Raw genomic sequence first — 20659 nt, 5'->3', positions numbered from 1 at the left:
AAACTAGTACACCAGTTTCTTGGGTTGTTTGACCTGTTCTACAATCAAATAGAAGTTAATACTAGGGGTGTTCAAAACCTTGATTCAAGGCACTTTCTGAAAAAAAAAACCAATTTAAAGTCTTAGCTGGAGTACTGTTCAGTGTACACTTCATGGGAGGGCCTTCTGGTATAGCAGCTGAGCTTTCCTGCCAACTGAAGTTAAACTAGTACACTATCTTTCAGAGAAGGATGGTGTTAGAGATTATCCTCACGCTAAGCCATTGGTAGAGTAAGGGAGAATGGGGACCCTGGGATACGTGGTGGCTACAGTCCCTGGCCTGAGGGACATGCCTTGGAACCCTTTTCCTTTTGATCTAGGACACAGGTTTTATTTTGGTGACAGTGCTATGAGAACAGGACCCAGGCTAAGCTTGTTCTTTGCTGCCAGGTTAGTGTGGCAGCTCCAATCTGTGTGTTGGTTTTATTTTTGTGGTTTTGTTAACATCCAAACCTTTTTTTATTTTAGCAAAAAAAGACAAAGTCTTCCAAGGTGTCAAAAGCAGAAAAAAGTGAAGAACCAAAAATGGAAGGGAAAAGAAAAGTAAAAATGAGGCGATGAACTGGGTTGCTCAGTACTGACAAGTATACTGGCCAACTGCTCTTGCTCTGGACACAGCTTTGCATACCTGATGGATGTCCCTCTGGCAATGACGTGGTTCAGTGTAAGGGTGGAACCAGCAATTGGCAAATGCTCCTCTTATAGAGGTGATGTGGCTGCTTTTGCTCTCCCACCATGCAGTGGTAATATAATTCTTGTTAACGTGCTATAAGTTGCAAGAAATACAGTGGGCAGGAGGCAGGCCATGTCTGCTGCTGGAAAACAGTCTAAATAAGCATCTAGGTTAATGGCATTTTGAAAGAGACTTTATAAACTGCTTGGCATTTGTACTAAGTTGGACTTCTAACCTTTTTACTGACTCCCTGCTATTATGTGGTGAAAGCTTGTACATAGTACATAATGCAAAAATGACATTTGCATATTTGTTTTTGTATGTTATGAAAAATGAATAATGTGTAAGATTGCAGTAAAACTAGTTTCACAACATTTTAAAACTTTTTCAGCTTATTAATAGCAATTGATTCTCCTCTTCCCCTCACCCCACCCCTTTGAAGATACATAATTGGCAACTGGCAGCAGGTCATGTCTACCTACCTCAGCTTCTGGTTTTCCAATATATGTGCCTTTTTTTTCTTTGGTGTGTTGACACTTTCTCAGCAACCTTCCTTCTGCCTCACTTAATTCAAATAAAGAGGTATAGAAGAGTGAGGGATTGCTGTTGTGAGGACAGCAGTGAGGAATATTCATTCATTCATCTTTGGCTTTTCTGGATGCTGTATGCTAAGGATTGGTGTCCCTTTTGACTTGGACTGAATAAATACAGGTAGAGTTGTAAACTAATACCTTTGCGCACTGTTTAAGATTCTTTAGTGTGCTATAAATTTTTTTTCAAATGTGACTTGAAAGCTGAAGTACTTGGAAGCCCAGTGTTCTGCTCCTCATAAATGGCTCTGTATTTCTAAATGGTCTATGGGAACCGAAATAATATAGGCTCATTAAAGCACTGTGGAAATGGGTCTTAGCTAGAAGAACTTAAATATCTGCACGAGTAGTAGTACAGGACACCAGCCTAGTTCTACCTTCTCTTGTGCTTGCCTCTTGACTACCTATATGTTTATCCATGTCTTAGCCAACTTTGCACAGACAGTTCAAACTATCCTCATGTTAATCTCTGCAGAAATAAGCAGTTATCTTGCTCAAAGATACATGAGAGTTGTACATTTAGTCTACAGGTCTCACCTTTTCCCATGAAAAGAGAAGTCTGTAGATGCAGCAATGAGTATATAGTTGTTCCTATTTGTGATGCTGAAGCTGAATGTAGATCTCACTTTAAACTTTAAACCTAGCAGTCAGGTAGTTTTATTGAAAGCAGGGTAAATCAAAGTACAAAAATTATCAAAAGCTACGTATTTACAAATGTATCACAAACTATGGAACAGATCAGTGATCTTGGTATTAGATCATGTTGGGGGAAAAAGATCCATTAATAGTTGCACATCTACGTTAACTGAAGTTCCAGTAGGGAGGCTTCCTTTATGTCAGAGCACTTCACAGACCAAATTATTCTGAAAATGAACAGAAACAGTTATTTAGTCCTCTAACAAACTGGTCTTCTACTTAGTTTTTTAACAAATCAGCAGTAGCATCAATATAATTCATAGATGTTAGGGTCGGAAGGGACCTCAATAGATCGAGTCCGACCCCCTGCATAGGCAGGAAAGAGTGCTGGGTCTAGATGACCCCAGCTAGATGCTTATCTAACCTCCTCTTGAAGAACCTCAGGGTAGGGGAGAGCACCACCTCCCTTGGGAGTCCGTTCCAGACCTTGGCCACTCGAACTGTGAAGAAGTTTGTCCTAATGTCCAGTCTAAATCTGCTCTCTGCTAGCTTGTGTCCATTATTTCTTGTAACCCCCGGGGGCACCTTGGTGAATAAAAACTCACCAATTCCCTTCTGTGCCCCCGTGATGAACTTATAGGCAGCCACAAGGTCGCCTCTCAACCTTCTCTTGCGGAGGCTGAAAAGGTCCAGTTTCTCTAGTCTCTCCTCATAGGGCTTGGTCTGCAGGCCCTTGACCATACGAGTGGCCCTTCTCTGGACCCTCTCCAGGTTATCCGCATCCCTCTTGAAGTGCGGCGCCCAGAATTGCATGCAGTATTCCAACTGCGGTCTGACCAGCGCCCAATAGAGGGGAAGTATCACCTCCTTGGATCTATTCCACCCTAGGTGCAGCACTTTGCATTTCTCCTTGTTGAACTGCATTCTGTTGTTTTCTGCCCACTTGTCCAACCTGTCCAGGTCTGCTTGCAGCTGTTCCCTGCTCTCTGGCGTGTCCACTTCTCCCCATAGCTTTGTGTCATCTGCATACTTGGACAGAGTACATTTTGCTCCCTCGTCCAAGTCGCTGATGAAGACATTAAAGAGTATCAGTCCAGGGACCGAGCCCTGTGGGACCCCACTGCCCACACCCTTCCAGGTCAAAGCTGACCCATCCACCACGACTCTGGGTGCTAATGTGACTGGTTGCTTTCTGAACACACAAACCAAACTTTTTCAAGGTAACAGAAGGTGTAAACAGCATGTAGACACAGTAAGGATTGATGCTTAAAAAACAAAACAACAGCACTGTTGGGTAGACAGTCTTATTGAGTACCTTGTAAGTATACTTGATGCTGCTAGAAAACTGTTAATCTAGAACAGCTCTACTGCAACTAAAGCTACGCATAATTGTATGCAGTTCATGGTGACAGTTTAGAGAGTACATTGAGAGAAGAGGTGGTGGTGGCCCTGGTTTCATAAACCTGAACATTTCAGACCAGCACTTGTCACTATAGATGAAAGCTTGAACCAAGAGTATAAACAGGTACTGTAAGTTTTTGTTTCTAATTCTTTCTTTAATGGCCCCATGGTAGTACTCTTAAGGCTGAATAGCACTCAATAAATTCCCAGCTAAGATTAGCCTACAGTTTTGATACAATAGTTCACTCCTGCTTTTGAGTCTTCTAATGTAAGGAAAGGTAAACATTCTTACTGCTCAGCAGCTTTAGGGCCTCAAAAATCCCTGCTCAAGTTTCTGTTCATATCTTAGCATTAGTAGGAATCTGAAACTAGACACTGCTCCATCTGCTGCAAGGATCCTTGTGCAGAAGAAAGGGTGAGCACTTTTTTTTTTTTTTTACTGCCATCCACTAAAATGGCAACAGACCCAGGTTCATAGCACTCCTCCTCTGAGTTGGAATAGGGATGTGAAGCCAGGCCTCCTGCTTCCCCTGAATGCTTTATCCACCACCCTACATAGTATCTCTATGACCCAGTGACTATTTTATGCCTGGTGCAAGTGCTTCAGCAGGAGGATGCTGTTTAGACTACCTCCAGGAGATGGAACCCTTGTTTAAACTCCAGGTTGAAGACCCTCCCAGCTGACTGCTCTTCCCAATGGACAAAAACCCACATGTTTAGTTTTTTTTAAAGAAACCACTAACCTGGCAGCTATAAGTTCCTTCCCTCGAGCCCTGAGTAATGTCTTACCTTGAGAGAGATGGTGCTTGGTCCCTACCTGTCATCTCATGTACTAGCTTAGGTGGCTTTTTGCTCAGCTTGTGTCTTTGGTTTCTTCCAGGCTTATAAACTTAACTTTTCCCTGCAGGTTGTACTGGGAAGCAGGGAACCTAAAACTGTAGGCAGCTCTACATACTGGCTAATTTTGGCTGCTTGCAGACATTAACACCCCCCCCCCCCAAAAAAAAAAAAAAAAACAAACAAAAAACAAACCAAACCACCCCCCACCCCCAGCTTGACCAGAAGTAGTAGTCTATAGAGATTGGGTGCTTTAGCGGGGCTTTCTGGTGCTTTTAGCTAAAGCTGATTCAATCAGCTACTGGATAAAAGTGCCAAAAAACCTCACTAAAGCGCCTGATCTATACAGATGTCAGGTGAGCTGGGTCCAATTAAGGCGCTGCCTCTTCTGGGCATTTGTGGGGCTTAGCGCAGAAACGTGCTGAGTTTAAAGTAAAACATTGGTTTGTGTTTTGGGGGTTTTTTTTATGTCTGCATCCATCCTACTTGAATATCTTCAAGGAGTTTATTTTGGAATGGAAGCAAAACAAATGCTGTAACATTACCTTACTTTGAATGAATTCATTACTCCATTTCTTCCAGCTTGAGGTATTGTGTACAGTCATTTATTTTCTTAAGATAAACAATATTAACTTTTTCTGAGCACATTGGACAGATGCTTTCACTCTGCAGCATGCTGTGTGAAAATAATTAAAACATATGTTAAATCATACTGCTAATACTGTTTTCAAGCATAGACCTTTGGGCTTGCTTTAGGAATCAAGTGGTGAAATTCTACCCCTTATGTTCATAATTGCTCTTTCTGGCCATGCATGTAGGATTTTTCCCATGCAAAAATAATAGCTGTTCTATTAGTTGACTAGTTTTAAAGAAGGATTCCTTGAGGTTGCTCTGGCATGCACATGGTTCATACAAGTGGGGCCAACCTTTTTTGGCAGGAGTGCCACAAATTAGCTTGACACTCTCCCTCAGTGCCACTTCCATCCCCTTAAAAGCCAAATAGCTCTGATACTCAGTGCCCTGTTTTGGCACACTTTCACTGGGCAGATAGGCACTAGGAGCATTGTGGAGCTGAGGGAAGCAGCAAGTACTGGGTGACATTTTCCATTACAGGGCCTGCTTTCTCTGGGGTCTGAATAGGAGATTCTGCCCTTGCTGCCTACCTTTGCTAGATCATCTCCCTGCCCCAGAAGTGACCTCAATACAACACTATGCATTGCCCTGTTCTCCACTTGTAGCATGCCTTCACACAACCTTAGGAATGGACCAGAAGTAAACTGCTTTGGAGCAAGTGAATAAACAAGAAAGCTGCAGAACAAAGGACTGGGTCATCCTAGATCAGTGGTCTCCAACCTTTTTAAGTAGGAGATTACCTTTGGCATTTAAAAACAACCCAAGATCTACTGTGTGCTGCTGCTGCTCTCCTCCCCCCTGCCTGCCCCCACCCCCAGGTAAGTCTGTGGGGAGGGAAGGCACGGGGTAGATCAAGGCAGGGGGAGAAAAAATTATTTGGGGGCATGCCTCCCCAGCAGGTAAGTCGCACCTGGCTGAGGCCCCACTCAACTTACCCCTGCTCTTGCCTCTGTGGCACTGCCCCTCACCGTGGCGGCCTCAATCTAGCTCCTGCCCCTTCCTGCCCCCATGAACTGACCTACTGGGCTGGGGCATATGTGTGAATGAATGGGGGCATTCAGCCCCCTACCCCAGCCTCAGATTCCAAGATCTACTGCAAGAGGCTTCAAGATCTATTGATGCATCAAGATCCGCTGGTTGGTGACCACTGTCTTAGACCTCCAAAGGCAGGCTGCTGAGTGGTTTCAATGCTGGTAGGATATACTTTTTAAAATCCCTAAATCAGCAGAAAAGTTTCAACTTACTTTTTGAACTCTGAGTAGAGGGCAGGAAAGTCGCAATGTGGGCAGACTGTCCAGTCATCTTTTACCATATGCCGACCCTGGAAATAAACAATGAATCCTGATGGTAAGGCCAGACTGCCAGCTAATTAGCACTATGACTACACCGTTCACTGAAAGGTCTTACAGGAATCTTAATTCTAAATTGTCCAACACTAGTGGACAGGTATCAAGCCATTAAAGTGGTTAGATTGTTAGAGATTAGATTAGAGATGATAATTTGGATATGCTTGCATACAAATGACACTAGATTTTAAAGCTTTGAATAAGAGATGCAAGATTTCAATACTACTTATACCTTTTGCCCCCTTCTTAACTGAAGTACAGTGAAAGAAATTAATGATTTCATTAAAAAAAAATCTTTCTAGCTAGCAGTTCTGTGCTGGGGTCCTTATATACTTTCTACCTTTTTTTTTATGAAGAATATCACATTTTCAGTTGTCGGGGGTGTTTGTTGTAACTGTGTTCGTTTAAGGACATGGTTAGACAAGGTTCTTTGGGTAAATGTGGTATCTTTTATTAGACCAACTAAATAGTTGGAAAAAATTGTTCTTTGTAAGCTCTCAGGCACAAACACCCTTCTTCAGATTTTCAGTTGATAATAGATGCTGAGGACACAAGATCTGCAGGGCCTCAATTTCCATTCTCCCTTGCTGGAAGCCTTGCTCATAAGCTGTTTTGACTGAGACCACTCACTTTTTATGTACATTCAAATTTTAACAATTCCATAGAAAACTACTGCATACAACTGGAATTCTGCCAGTTTTGCTTAACTGTCCTAATTAAAAATACACTTAAGATCCCTTACTTACCCTAAAGTCTGTACAGCTTCGTTCTTGTACGTGTCAGCAATATAAAAATTAAATATTCATTGGGCCTGGAGAGCTTTGACTTCATAGGGCCTAAGTTACTCAACTAGGGAGACTTGGAGGAGGGGCAGGAGGAGTTCACTGCTCTGTTGTTTCATATTAGATGCTCATTAAAGCAGAGATTGGAACCCACCCTTAGTTGAGCATCCCAGACACTCAGCTGTTGAGTTTTATACATTTCTTCCCTTCATCCCTCCCCCTCCCTTTGGCTGGGTGTTTCTGCGCAGAGACAAATTTGGGAGACTAGGCTCAATCTGGTAGAACCTTTCTGGCATTATGTGGGAACCCTTTGAATCCTCATGAGTCTTGTGCACAAGCTTGGCATTTGTTGCTCAAGTCTGTTGAGACTTCAGTGATTCCAGAAGCAGAGGGTGCTGTGTGGGGGTACATTTTGGACTTGGGTGCTTAAGTCTTTTTGTAGACACAGCCCTTAGCCTTTGTGTCCTTGCTTGAACAGTATCAAGGTAACAAACCTGCCTGAATCTATTGTACGGCAGAGGAATGTGACTGACCAAACAGTTCGATGTTTTAGAAAGAAAGAGGTCAATTCTGGATACAATGCTAAATACTGCAGACTACAATCTGTGTCACGCTGAAGGCCACTTACAGTTGCAATGCAATATGGGAGGTTGTTTTTACAGCCAGGACAGAGCAGCTCACACTCAGGGAGCAGGAATTCACAGTATGGGCATGGTGTGGTTGGCTCTTCTGCCTCAGAAGTGTCTGGTCGTCTAGAAGTAAGAGATGGAGGTGAATGAAGTGCAAGAAAACATTCAAAACAACACTCATTTCTGGTAAAAAGCAAAAGCATCTTTTTTCTAAAGTTACATGTTATTCAATTATCAGTATTTCCCGTCATCCGTCTTTGTTATTGTCTATATTTTATAACTCTATATAATTCCAAGTTAGTTGATTTTTGAATTCTTAATCTTTTAAACTTTCTGATAATAAACTTTACATATGATATAAAAATTACTTGACCTTACCGAGTCAGGTATTTCAATCTGTGTACTTTTTAATCACCAGTTGAATACCTCAAAATAAATTTAACTCTAGCTAGAGTTAATTTTTGTTGCATTATAATGTCTATTCTGAGAGTTCTATTCCATGGCTCTTTTTTGGGGAAATGTCTTGTGAGGTGAGGAATCCTCATCCAGACTCTAGGATAAAATATCTGAATTGCACTGCATATAAGACCTGTGATGGGGATTTTGTTTTTAAATCAGTTTTCCTAAATTACTCTGATTAAAGTGTATTCTGTTATGCAACATATAAAGAGAAGAGTGAATCAGTTTAACAGCAATTAAGAGTAATTTATTTCACAGTTTACTAGGCATTTTCATTAAAGTATTTTTATTAGGTTAGCAGCAGTTAGGATTTCTACCTTTAAGTATATTCATCTTCACAGGGGCATTTTAATTGTATTGATCAGAGCGGTCAGGAAGTTCCTTCTCTAAGCCCAGGCAAAATATTGCCCTCGTAACACCCATCACGTACGTGTTGTCTTCAGGAGGGGTTTCACAGGCTGGAGGTTTGTCAAAACTGAACTCTAGGCAACAAGGTGGTTTTTTTGTTTGTTTGTTTTGTTTTTTATAATGGCACCTAAAGGCAGCTTCCAACAAGCATGAACTACTATTCATTAACTAACACAGATTTTTGCCTGTAAGAATTAGTAGTAACTTGGGTCCTCAGTCTTCAGAAGAGTGGGAAGGGATTATACACCCTCTCAACCTGAAATAGGGATATAACACGAAAATATACAAACCCTGAAGAGGTTTTATAGAGAATATGTAACACTACAGGTAAAGCTGGTGACCTGCCTGGAAAAAAAACTGGAGCATTACTTACCTGACCATTGCTTCAATTTTCTTTTTGTATTTCAGATCTATTTTATTGCGGTATTCAGGTCTCATCAGCATAGCAGCAAAACTGAAAGCTGAGTTTTTCAGTCCTGCCCTATGACACTCAATTACTGTTGAAGTCAGGATAGGGACAATGTCTGCAACAAAACAAAACAATGGGACCTTTGCCATCAATGGTCATGCTAAAAGCCTTCACAGAGAGCAAGCAGGGCTGAGAAGCTTTAAAAGGAAGGGCAGATAGAGAGGGTCCTTCCTCCCCCAGGTACACAACTTCACAACTTTGTAGAATTTACATTTTTCACATCACAGAAATTCTACTCATCGCTGTGCATTTTAGAGCTAACCATGTGACCTTGGGAATGACTTATTTGTGTGTCTCACGATAATGGTCAGGCAGAAGGCAGGGCAGAGTTGCATCGTAGAGACTATCCTTTTTAAGTGGGGGTGTCAAATTCATCTGGCCCTGAAGTCTGTGGGCCAGATTGGGCATATAGACCCCCCTCTTCTCCCCTCTCCCCCAGCATACTGGATCCAGCGCCTGCTCCAATGAGTTTGGGACCTGCATTGCATGCAGCCTAAATTCTGGAGCAGCCAGAACTATCAGTACATATATCCACACACTCCACTATGTTATACCTACAACTTAACCCTTCACCTTCTTAACTGATACTGTGCCTGAAAAATACTTAACTAGCAGTGTTGCTCTCATTACTGTAAATCATAAGTCAAAGCAGCAGTCCTGTAGCAGGGCAGTTTAAATTGACTGCACAGTTACAATGTCCTTTTGTGCACAAGTTTATTTGTCTGATGCACTTACTATAGTTAATTGACTAGAACTCACGTGATGGGAACTTGCTGATGTTGTTGGCTACACGGATAAGCATACGTGCCCCCTTCATGTGATCACCACGTTTAACATGCATCTGAAAACGAACAATTGGGTATATTTATTGATTGACAACTACAGCATTTAAAGGTTCTGAAATGCAATGGATATGCAGAGAAAAGCAGGTTATAGTAGTCCAAGTTCCATCTAGCAGTTTTAAGTGGGATGTAGAGAGAGATTTTTATCTGAAACTGGTTGCATAAGATGCATAGGATCCTTGCAATAGGGCTCTCCTGAATAATCTGGAACATTTAGAATGATGATAGTAGGGTAAGAAACTGGTTGAACAAAACATTCCTTAATACTGTTATAGCCACCTCCCTTTTTTTTTTTAGCTGTAACAGAATAATGCTTTGCTTTGCCCATAATTTACATTGTTTATCTTTTATTCTCAACCATTTTTTTCCTGGCTTATGTTTTAGAAAGAAAGGTTGAATGAAAGAATCGGTCATTATAGTAAAATGTCTTACTAAAGATGCACATAAAGGCTAATTTTTAAAGTTGTTTGCAGGTTTTCAGTCATGTAACTACTTGACTTAATCCTATGCTAGAGTCAAAGTATTGAAATGACCAAAATGTGTGAACAGTTCACCTAAACTGTCACATGTTCAGAAATGCTACATATGTATTCACTGTCCACAAATGCTAGTGTGTAATTTGTCTCTAAATAGGGCATTATATATACAGTTTACATAAATGTTACACAGGATTTGATTTATTAATAACGAATTTTCAGTTTATTACCTTTACTAAAATATAGCTATGAAGAATCATAAGGTTTGTAGCCATCTCAGAAGGAATTTTAATTTTCTGGGTTTTGAGCTCTGAGTACATACTGAAAAGAACATCATGTGCATTTCGATAGTTTCCTTTAAAATATGTTAAAAAAAAGTTAGCAGCAAAGGTTATTTTTCACAACAATGCTCTTATTACAGGAATAAAGTTAAACTTAATTGCAAGCTGTCAACTATAATCTTAGAACAGAAAATGTGCAAGTTAATTTGTACCTAAAAAATCACAAGCTAGCTCTTACTTGTCTTCCACAGTATCCTAATGATACAAGTGAGGTAACCAAACAGAAAAATCATTTGGATGAAGAAAGAATCCTGAAATAAAGGAACATATGAAGAAACAGCACAATGTATATATGCACATTGTGAATGTATATGTTGCTGTATCCCATTTCAAAAATAGGAAGTGTAGACCAAATATACAAAAAGTACTTGTAGGGCCTTATATGGCTTTTCTTTGTTCTTAGACAATATTTCACTTATTTGTGGAAACAGTTGTATAACTGGTCCACTTTTAAATATGTTTTGTTTAAACTTCAGTTTAATATACATCTTGTATATTTTCATTGTAGCTTGCCTAACTCGTACTGCTGGAAAACAAATTGCACATTTGATCAAATAAAGTTTAGGTACTAGATTCAGGGGCATGGCTGAATCTTAGGAAGAAAGGTCCTGAAGTCGTCATATTTCATTAAGCAAGCAAAGTAGATTTATCCCAAGGAGAAACCACCACTCTGTATACGTAGCCCACTGCTGGACCTGAGCCTTTCCAGCTAGAGCAGGATATATATAAATGCTAGTAACAATAATAATATCATTATTACACAAGATTAGCTTGGGGACTCTTTTAGCCCCACAGTCTGAAGAAACTGAAGATCATAATCAGTTTCACCTATAGCTTTTCTTTATCTTTCTATATCATTAAGCAATGGCCATGGTATGTTATTACCATTATATACAGATAAGCAGATTATCTATTGCATGCCTTATCAATTCACAATTTCTATATCTCATAAACTTTATCAGTCAAGCTGAAGTTGAAACAAACAAATAAAAGACATGGTTTGAAGCACCAACAACTGAAATCCTTATAAGCCTCTGAAGATAACAGGAAAATCAAACCACTCTCTGGAGGCAGTGCATTGATCTTGACAGAGAAAGGATCAAACCTGTATTTCTTGCATTTTGAAATATTATATAGAGAGATATCTATATTCAGATTTGAGGAAAGTGATGAATAGTTAAATTAAGCCTTTACATCTCTGCTTACGTTATTTATATGTTTTTCATTGCTATAGTGTACTGGTTCTCGACCAGGGTGCTGTGGCACCTTGAGACTTTCTCAAGGGTGCTGTGGGAGTGTCACACACTTGGCACTATTGGATGTGCAAATATGATTTACAAGATAAACCCAGAGTTCTTAACTATGAATCCATTGTGTTAAAACTATATACTGTCCTGTTGTGGTCTTTCTCAATTCTTTGCAACAGAAGCATTGCTATATTGTTCTTCTGTAGTCAAAAAAACAAGTGAAAACTAAGAGTTGGCATTTTCTGAAGGGGGTCTAATGAGGGGAACTTGAGTCTAACAAGGTTGAGAAGTACTGCTGTAGTGCATTAGGAGATCTTGACCTCATGCTGCCAAGGGTTTGGGAGATTTTTTGCTAGCTCATAGAAGAGGCTAGAAACATTAACCTGTCTTGGCTATAACTGCCTAGTTGATCCCCAAGGCTGCTATTAAATATTTTTCTTAATTTACTTTAATGAAAAAAGGCCATCTGTTTTAACACAGTTGCTTGGGCTACTACAGAGAGTACCTATTTTGCTTCTACACCATGGCCCCAGTTCATTGGTTCTCACTCTTTCCCTTTATATTCAACAAAGCCACTTAGATTGGAAACGGACATCACCTTTGTGCCACTATAAAAATTTGCGAAAACAGGCATCCCTAATTTTCTGTCATGCCACAAATGCACAAATAATAAACTGAGCTGTTTTACTGTGGTGGACATGTGTTTGTTTATGGCAGAAGAGCAAGAAGCTGCCTACACTCTCTTGGTCAGGGGCTCTGTGGGCTTGAGGAGACCAGGCCTGCACACCCTGGGAATTCCTGGACAGGATTGGGCCCCTCAAGCCTTGGAAACTGCCTGCTTTGCTTTCTCTGGTTACCCAGACACCCTAGGGATCTCCAGGCATGTGTCTTTGTAAGCAGGGAAATTTGGTGTTTCACCTCGACAGAGGGCTTGTGTCTGCAAGGAAGGTGTCCCCACTTGCAGACATGCACCTGTGTGGAAGTACAGCAGTGACGTGTGCCAAGGCAAAACTCCACAAGAGTACCCCTCTGCATTTACAGCTCATGCCAATAGCAGCGCAAATGCAGAGGGGGGACAGTCTATGGGGGGTTGTTTTGACTGTGCTGCACAGACTATGCCTGTTTCCAGCTTAAGAAAACAAGTAATGCCTGTCTCTTGGCTGTCTACCCGTTTAACAGCACATGACTTATTAACATGTATAATTCCCATTGAAATCAATAAGACTTTTTGTTTGTATGTTTTAAATTAGAAACTGTCTATCAACGGCTGCCATTAAAAGAAAAGCCTCCGTTATGGAGAAAAATAAAGTTCTAGGCAGTCTCCATTAATAAATCTATGAAGAATGAAAAAAAAGAAATGCTGAGTCTATCCAAGATTTCCCCCCCCCCCGCCAAGTCTTACTTTGCAAAGTGCACCAAAATCCCCCACGAGGACAATGTCACATTTAGAAATAAAATCTAGATTGAAGTGAATTTTTTTTTTCTGCACATAAGACAGTCTTTCTAGGGCTAATCTATACTGTTCTGTGAGCACAATCCTTTTGAGCAATAGTATCCAAACCAATTGAGGGATGGAAAGTGAAAGCTATTTTCACACCAGTAAAAACTTAACCAGGCTAAAATGAGAGTGATTTACTTACCTGCTGATTGCTCTTCCCTGGCAATTATTATGGCAGTCCGGGCAGCTTCTCTGTATTGCTTTAGTGCCATGTACAAGCGGAATAGATACCTGGCATCCTTAATTAGAATGATACAAAATCATAATGCTGATGAAATCTGTAGTGGTATATCGTACCCTCTCCCCATTTCAAGCAAATACTGGAGACAGCTCAGATTTGTACTCGTCCATGGATTCTGTGGCTTAGCCATATACCATGGCTTAGCACTCAGTGCTCCCTCTGCTTTTGGTGCTAGACTAGCTTTCATGCTAATTGTTGGGGAAGCTTTGTCTGAAGAAATAAGTCACATGAAAGATGAGAAAATGCCCCTTTCTGAATAATAAAAAAAAAAAGTGAAGAGAAAATGTTGAAGTTGGTCTTTGTTACAAGGAAAATTGACAAGATCTTCTAAAGACTCATTTCAGGAAAGAGAAATGGGACACTCTCAGAAATGCAAGTCTCAAAAGACCAATTATGATCAGATAGCCAGGCCCTCTACACAGAATGGGGAGGGCAGGTGGCCTAGAACAGAGATTTTCAACTTGTGGATCACAAGAATATATGAAAGTGTCATGAACAAACTTAAAAAACGGATTCTCGTTTAAAGGAGAAAAATGTGGGAAGCTGCAGGTTTTCCCTTGCAAGCTGGCAGAGTTCCAGTCTGCAAGGGGCTGCTTGGGGTTGGGGGAATGGTAAGAGGGTGATCAGGCAGGGGGCACCACATGCACGTGCACACATGCATGTGGCAGCCAGACAACATGGAAAGCAAATCCTGCAGCTCCCCACAGGCAAGTCTATGTGGTGGGGGCATAGGGACATGTAGGGAGGGATGGGGGGGCACATGCCTCCCCAGACTTGTGCACCCACAGCAGGTATGGGGCTGTAGCCTAGCCAGACTGGCATGGGCAGAAGCCACCTTCGGAGCCTAGCAGGCAGGACCCAGTGTGGGTGGACCGAGTTGGGTGGTGAGACTTGTTGCTGCCACCACCGCTGGGACCCCTGTGCTAGCCATGCTGCTAGCAACATGAAAAGTAACGGATGGGGGCCCTAACCGCCTCCTGCTGCCAGCCGCTTGCCCTCTACCCTGCCACCACGGTCCAGTTGCCGCTGCCATTCCCCTCAGGCCACAGTTCTACTGTGAAGGGGATGTGGGGTGGCAGACAGCTCAGGCAGCCTGAAAGGAGCAGCGATGGTAGTGGCAGCCAGGCCATGGTAGAGGAGTAGAGCCACAGCCCAGCATACAAGCAGCTAACAGCAGCAGGAGGTGAGGCAGCATGGCTCCCCTCCCCCATCTGTTACTCCTTGCACTGCTGGTGGCACAGCTTGTGCAGAGGTCTCAGTGTTGACAGCAGCAATGAGTCTTGCCACTCCCCTCTGCCTTCCCACATTGGGTCCTGCCCATGCTGATCCAGCCAGGCTGCATCTCCATGCCCGCCGTGGGTCCATAGGCATGGGAGGGGCACATGCCCCCTGTGCCCCACACACACACCTCCAGCCTCATACACTGTGGGGCTGGAGGGTCAGAAGTGAGGGACACTAGCAGGGCTGGGGGCTGAGAGGGGCACCAGCAGGGCCAGGGGGCTGTTTCCTACTTAAACTATTTACTGGGTTGGGATTGGCCCTTGATGTTTACAAATGGGTCTTGGTACAAAAGAGGTTGAGAACCACTGGCCTAGAAAGCAATTCAGGAAGCCCAGAGGTATGTGAAGTTACCCAGAGGAAATGCCAAGTGTAGAGGTGTAGTAGCAGACCTCCTGCCTCTTCAGAGGTGCTGGACTCACACTATCTACTCTGTGCATACATGCGTGTGTGTGGGGGTAGGGGGCAAGTGGGAGTGGGAGGAGATGGCTACCTGGGCATGAGCTCTCAAGAGCCAGCCAGGCAAGGGGGAAGTGATGGGGTAGGGGATGCATGCAGAAGAGCTAGCTTGGGTGGTGCAGTACAGGTGCAGTCCTCAGCTGCCCCTGCAGTGGTCCGCATGGGGCTGAACCCTGCCCACTCCTGCCTGGGGCAGCAAAACTGTGTGCGCTGGCCAGGGCCAGTGGGCACAGGTGACAGCTCAGTGCAGACTGCCCCATGCGGGAGTAGGTGGGGCTTGGTCCCATGCAGTGTACTGCAGGGGCAGCCGTGGGCCAGATCCCATCAACTGTCAGGTGCCCTCTGAGGGCTGGTTCCAATCAGTTAGTGGGCCGGATCTGGCCTGTGGGCCATGTTTTGCCTTCCCCTGCTCTAAGGTAACACCCTGCTCGGTTTTACTGTAGAAGATAGATGGTAGACGATAACATGCAGCTTGAGATGTCAACCCCTTGGCATGAGTAAATCTAGGAAATCCCACCAAGAATGGACTAAGGGTAAAGAAGCAAAGTATACAAGATAGATTAAGGTTGGCTATCTTGGGTTTTGAATATTTCAAACATTTGTAACTAATTACTCTCAGTCACTCATTTACTAATGCTGTAGTACTGCTGTCTAATAGCTAGTCTTTTTGAATGTTTGTTTAAAGCAACTGCGTATCTGCTACTGACCTTTAGATTCAACTAAGGAATTTTAGCTGAACTACTGACATGGTCAGTTCAATCTCCAGTGTCACAGAAAAGCATTCTAGCCACTAGGCCATAGGCTGCAGCACTGCCCAGAACACACTCTACCTGCCCTTCTCTTCGAGCTGGCCCACTGAACAGGCAGGAGGCAAATGGAGGGTGTTACAGCTGAAACTGAACCAGTGGGGCAGAAACTATCCCAATGGTGTTTATTCAGCTTCAAGGTTGGGGAAGAGGGCTAGAATCTGGCTCACTCTTTGGGCAAGTGACTTACATGCTAGGCTAGCGTGTGCGTGGTGGTGGTGGTGGGGTGACTCCCTTCTCCTCTGTTTTATTGCCAGCATGTGGAGGAACACCTCCATGACTGGAAACAATCCCAAAAACGAGTGACAAAAATTGCCCTTATGTGGCTATGTAAGTTCCACTTAAGCACATGAAAATGAAACGTGGTTTAGCCCTATAATTCTTCAGTGGAAGAAGGAGACACATGAGTGAGTCATGACAGAAGTAATCAAAATGGAGAGACTTGTATACAGAAAGAAATGTCAGCTGCCTTTCTTGACACTGTCTCGCTCTACAGAAAAAAGGACATTTAACGGACGTTGAAACTCAAGAAATGTAAAGCTAATGATAGGAAATACTATTTTGTTATAACATATGGAACCCAGTACCATAAAGATCAACTCACAATAATAGTCAAACAAGCATTAGATATTTTTCTGTATAACTAAATTTTCCACAGCTATGTAAGATAGAACATGTGGGTTTAGAAGGGATAGAAACCTTCATGTATCAAGATGCAAACAAATCACTAAATGATTGGCATTAGGAAAAAAATTCCCTGATAATCAGGTTAATACATAATTGTCCACTATAGCATCTCTTACAACTTTCTCCATTACATTGCCTAACAACTGTCAGAAACAGGATGTATGTGTAGATGACCAGTTTTCTGAGCTGGTATGGCATCCCTTCTCTCTCAAACTGCATTGCAATCATTTAGATCTCTAACTGATCAAAATTGTAGCTACAAGTAACTGAAGACACACAAAAACTTTAAAAATACAGGTCTTTGTGTTTTAATTTAAGGGTGCATGAGCTTTTAGATAGGCTTTCTAAAAAATGTTAGAAAAAACAGCTCTAAATAAATCTCTCTCTCAAAGCATTGGGAAAGGCAGTTTTACCATACGATAGATGGTTGCTGATTTTTATTCAAACACTGGAATAGAACTTCCATGTCAGGGTGACTTGTTTTCAATTTTTAAAACATTTTCCATTTATAAAAAAACAAAAACAGCAGAAGCTGGCTAATTAGCACCCATTGAGAAATCCATTAGAAAAAAAAGATAAACAATATTAAAAGATGATACTGGATAATTTGAGTCTCACTTCTGAGGGTAACCATCCACATAGCTGTCTAACTTCTAAGTGGCCAGAGGCCACATGCACATTAAAAATAACTCCTGCACATCAAAATAAAAATTACAGTTTAGTATTATATATAACAATATATTTAGTATCATAATATATTAGAACAGAACTATGGTGTAAAAAACATTTTTGATAGTAGCCAAGTCTTAATAATATAGCACCTCACAACACCCCTTTTAATTGTTTACTGAAAAGCTGTTGAGAGAATTATCTAGTTTTAAAATCATCGGAGAGAGGATTAGCACGTTTCTGCTATCTGCTACTTCAATTACAGTCTTGCTTTCAGTGATATGACAATATTTCCAAGAAGCTATTCTAAAGAAACGCGACTCAGATTGGCTGAGAACTTCATATAGACATTCACTTCCATACTGTGGTGAAAGTAAAACTTAGTTGATTTTATTTTAAAAGTAGTAACTATGATTTGATAAAGTAAAATGATGCTACTCACTGAGAGAGACTATGGCAGATGGTGTAAAGCATTCAAAAAGAACAAGAGAGCTTTAAAATGAGGAAAAGAATGCCCTTTATTCATATGCAAATCAATGTTAAACGTGGCAATGAGTGCATTTATATGCATTTATATAAAGTGGTACCATGGTTTCTAAAGCACCTTCCTAACTACTTCCTAAGCTTTTTCATAGTGCAGTCATATTCCATTACCCACCTATACCCTACCCAGAATGCCTGGCTGTAATTTATATAAAGGACAGAATGTGACAGATGTGACTGTTCATCTCCGTCTATCCTTTGTATCCAGGAGGATTTACTTCCTCTCTGGGTAGAGAAATTTTGGTTTTTATCAGATTTCCCATTATGGTCCTTACAGCTCTTATCTCTTTAGGTCTCTGCGGCTTGATTCTGTTCTCTCCTGCATCTGTTCCCCTCAATGTTGATGTCATCGAGAGTAGATGACATCAAAACAGTCCTCAACAAAACACAGAGAAAATGCAGCTGCTCAAGGTGCACAGAGATGCTTTTACTCAGTTAAAAATGTTTAGCTGAATCTGACTCTAAAGAATGGCACAGCAAACAGCCAAAGCTCCCTAGCCTCACTTCAGCTGCAAACTACAAGCCAGCAGGAGAAGGGAAGGGAGCATAGGCATCAACTTATTTTTGCCAAGGGGGCCTAAGATGATGGACATGTGGAAAGTTTTATGCATTTCAGATGACAGCCCTCTTCCTGAAGGGGGCAGGGCCCCCAGGTCCTCATGTACTTGGCATCTCTGGAAGGGGGAGCAGCCTTTTGTCACAATTGTATGCTGTCTGCATGATTGCCTAAACGTCCTCATAACAAAGAGCAGAATTTGTGACTGAGCTTACAGTACTATGCTGTAACTAATACTGAGGAAGCCCTAAAGGATCTTGCTACTGCTGCTGCATGTGTGTGAGAACATGTTCCCTGTAGCTCAGGCACGGAGAGGCCCAGGGAACTGGAATGGCCCAAATCCTGCCTGCTTTTGATGACTCTGAAAAAGACCTCCTTGCCATGCTCCATTTCAGAACCCAGTACAGTAATACAGAAGGTGGACATGCTCTTTTCAGTGAACATGTTAACTTTAATTGTAAGTAACACCACAAGGAACAGATAAAATTCATCTCAGATGTGACACTGCAAACCTGAACTCCTACATTTTGTTCAAGTAGTGGGTGGTGCACACCCAGATGGGAGCAGACAATGATTGTATAGATTAAAAAAAGAGGATTTTACTTTTGAAAGAAGAGCAATTTGTCTTCTCTTGCCCCTTAAGCATAAAGGATACTACATTTTCTACCCACGCATATACAAGTACGACTGTACACATTGCTAATCAAGTGTATAAATGGAGTTACAAAAGAAAGATTTCAAAAGGGGAAAATTAGAATAATCTAGCACCCTAATGGCAGCCGTTCCCAGCACGTCTCACTGTTTGAAGTCAGCAAAGTAAAAGTAGCAACCTTCTAAGAACGGGCAGATGCCCTCTCTAAAAGTAACTTAAAGGCTCCAAAAGAAGCCCTATTTGGATCCCTTTTGTTTGAAGGACGTTGGCTGTAAAAGGGGGCATAGAATCATAGGACTGGAAGGTATCTCAAGAGTCATTTAAGTCCAACCCCCTGAACAAAAACAGAATGTGCTATTCTTAACTATTCCAAACAGATGGCTCTTGAAAATCTCTGAAGCAGGAGATTCCACAACTTCCCTAGGCAGCTTGTCCCATTGTCCTACTGCTATTATGGTTAGCAAGTGGGGTTTTTTTTAATGTAATCTAAAATATGGTGTGGTTTAGTTTAAATCCAATGCTTCATGTCCTTCCCACTGTGGCAAGGGAACAACTGTTCTCCCTTTTTTTTTTTACAGCAGCCTTTCGAATATTTGAAAACTGCTATTAGGTCCCTACCTTAATCTCCTTTTCTCAAGCCTAGACAATACCTAGTTCTCTTAACTTTTTCTTGTACAGTTTTCATTCCAAACCCTTTATCATCTTTGTCATTTGCTGCTTGATCCTGTCCAATTTTCTGTACATAATTCTGAAAATACCGGGCCCAGAACTGCAGACAATGCTCCAGGGAAGGCCTAACTGCTGAGAGTCATACTACCATCTCTTGTGCCTTGCATACAACACTTCTGCTAATGTAGCCTAAAACTGCATTTGCATTTTTTGTGATTGTCACCTTCTTGACTCACGTTAAGTCTGTGATTCACTATCATTCCCAGATTCTTCTTGGCAAAGTCACTGCTTAGTCTACTACTTGCTATTCTGAATTTGTGTGTCTAGTTTTTCTTCCCCTAAGTGCACAACATTAGTCTTTGCTCAATTTTATTTGGTTTATTTCATTACAATTCTTTTAATTTATCAAGAGCCTTTTGAATTCTAATCCTGTCCTCCAAAATGTTTGCAACCTTCCCTAGTTTTGCATCATCTGCATTTCTTGTCAGCTTCTCTTAAAAAACATGGAAAAAGGTCCACAAGGATCCTGAAGGGAACTTCACATTAGTCACAATAAAAATAAACATCTGTATGATTTTATATTCTTAATGTTAAATAATTAACACTTCTCTATAGAAAGTATGCCATTAAAACTTTTCCTAGGTGTTTGCTTTTCTTTGGTTTTCTTTTCATCTTAGTTACTTGAAGTGACACCACACAGATCACATGTAGAACTGTACCATTCTAGCACAGCTTTATATAAGATGAAGTACAATCTGTGGAACCAGAACTTGTACCTGCAGATGGAAGCGAC

General features: G+C 41.6%; 2 protein-coding genes across 6 annotated transcripts in view; one reads left to right on the top strand and one right to left on the bottom strand.

Moving 5' to 3' along the window:
- The window catches only part of RFC1 (replication factor C subunit 1), a 79032-nt gene extending 77946 nt beyond the window's left edge, over nucleotides 1-1086 (top strand). For all 3 annotated transcript variants that reach the window (XM_059721639.1, XM_006258471.4, XM_059721640.1), the window contains exon 25: nucleotides 508-1086. In XM_059721639.1, the coding sequence (XP_059577622.1) occupies nucleotides 508-600 (93 nt within the window). In that variant the 3' untranslated portion in view covers nucleotides 601-1086. The remainder of the gene's footprint in view (nucleotides 1-507) is intronic.
- An 842-nt stretch (nucleotides 1087-1928) lies between these two features.
- Nucleotides 1929-20659, bottom strand: part of WDR19 (WD repeat domain 19) — an 86407-nt gene continuing 67676 nt past the window's right edge. For all 3 annotated transcript variants that reach the window (XM_006258470.3, XM_019480641.2, XM_019480635.2), the window contains exons 30-37: nucleotides 13449-13545; nucleotides 10451-10575; nucleotides 9662-9743; nucleotides 8807-8957; nucleotides 7566-7689; nucleotides 6054-6130; nucleotides 4722-4852; nucleotides 1929-2165 (exon numbers count right to left, since the gene is read on the bottom strand). In XM_006258470.3, the coding sequence (XP_006258532.1) occupies nucleotides 4741-4852; nucleotides 6054-6130; nucleotides 7566-7689; nucleotides 8807-8957; nucleotides 9662-9743; nucleotides 10451-10575; nucleotides 13449-13545 (768 nt within the window). In that variant the 3' untranslated portion in view covers nucleotides 1929-2165; nucleotides 4722-4740. The remainder of the gene's footprint in view (nucleotides 2166-4721; nucleotides 4853-6053; nucleotides 6131-7565; nucleotides 7690-8806; nucleotides 8958-9661; nucleotides 9744-10450; nucleotides 10576-13448; nucleotides 13546-20659) is intronic.

The sequence above is a fragment of the Alligator mississippiensis genome, chromosome 2 (genome assembly GCF_030867095.1).
Source record: "Alligator mississippiensis isolate rAllMis1 chromosome 2, rAllMis1, whole genome shotgun sequence".
NCBI lineage: Eukaryota > Metazoa > Chordata > Crocodylia > Alligatoridae > Alligator > Alligator mississippiensis.
Note: the sequence above shows the minus strand (reverse complement) of the source record. Positions and strands in the feature narration are given on the sequence as shown.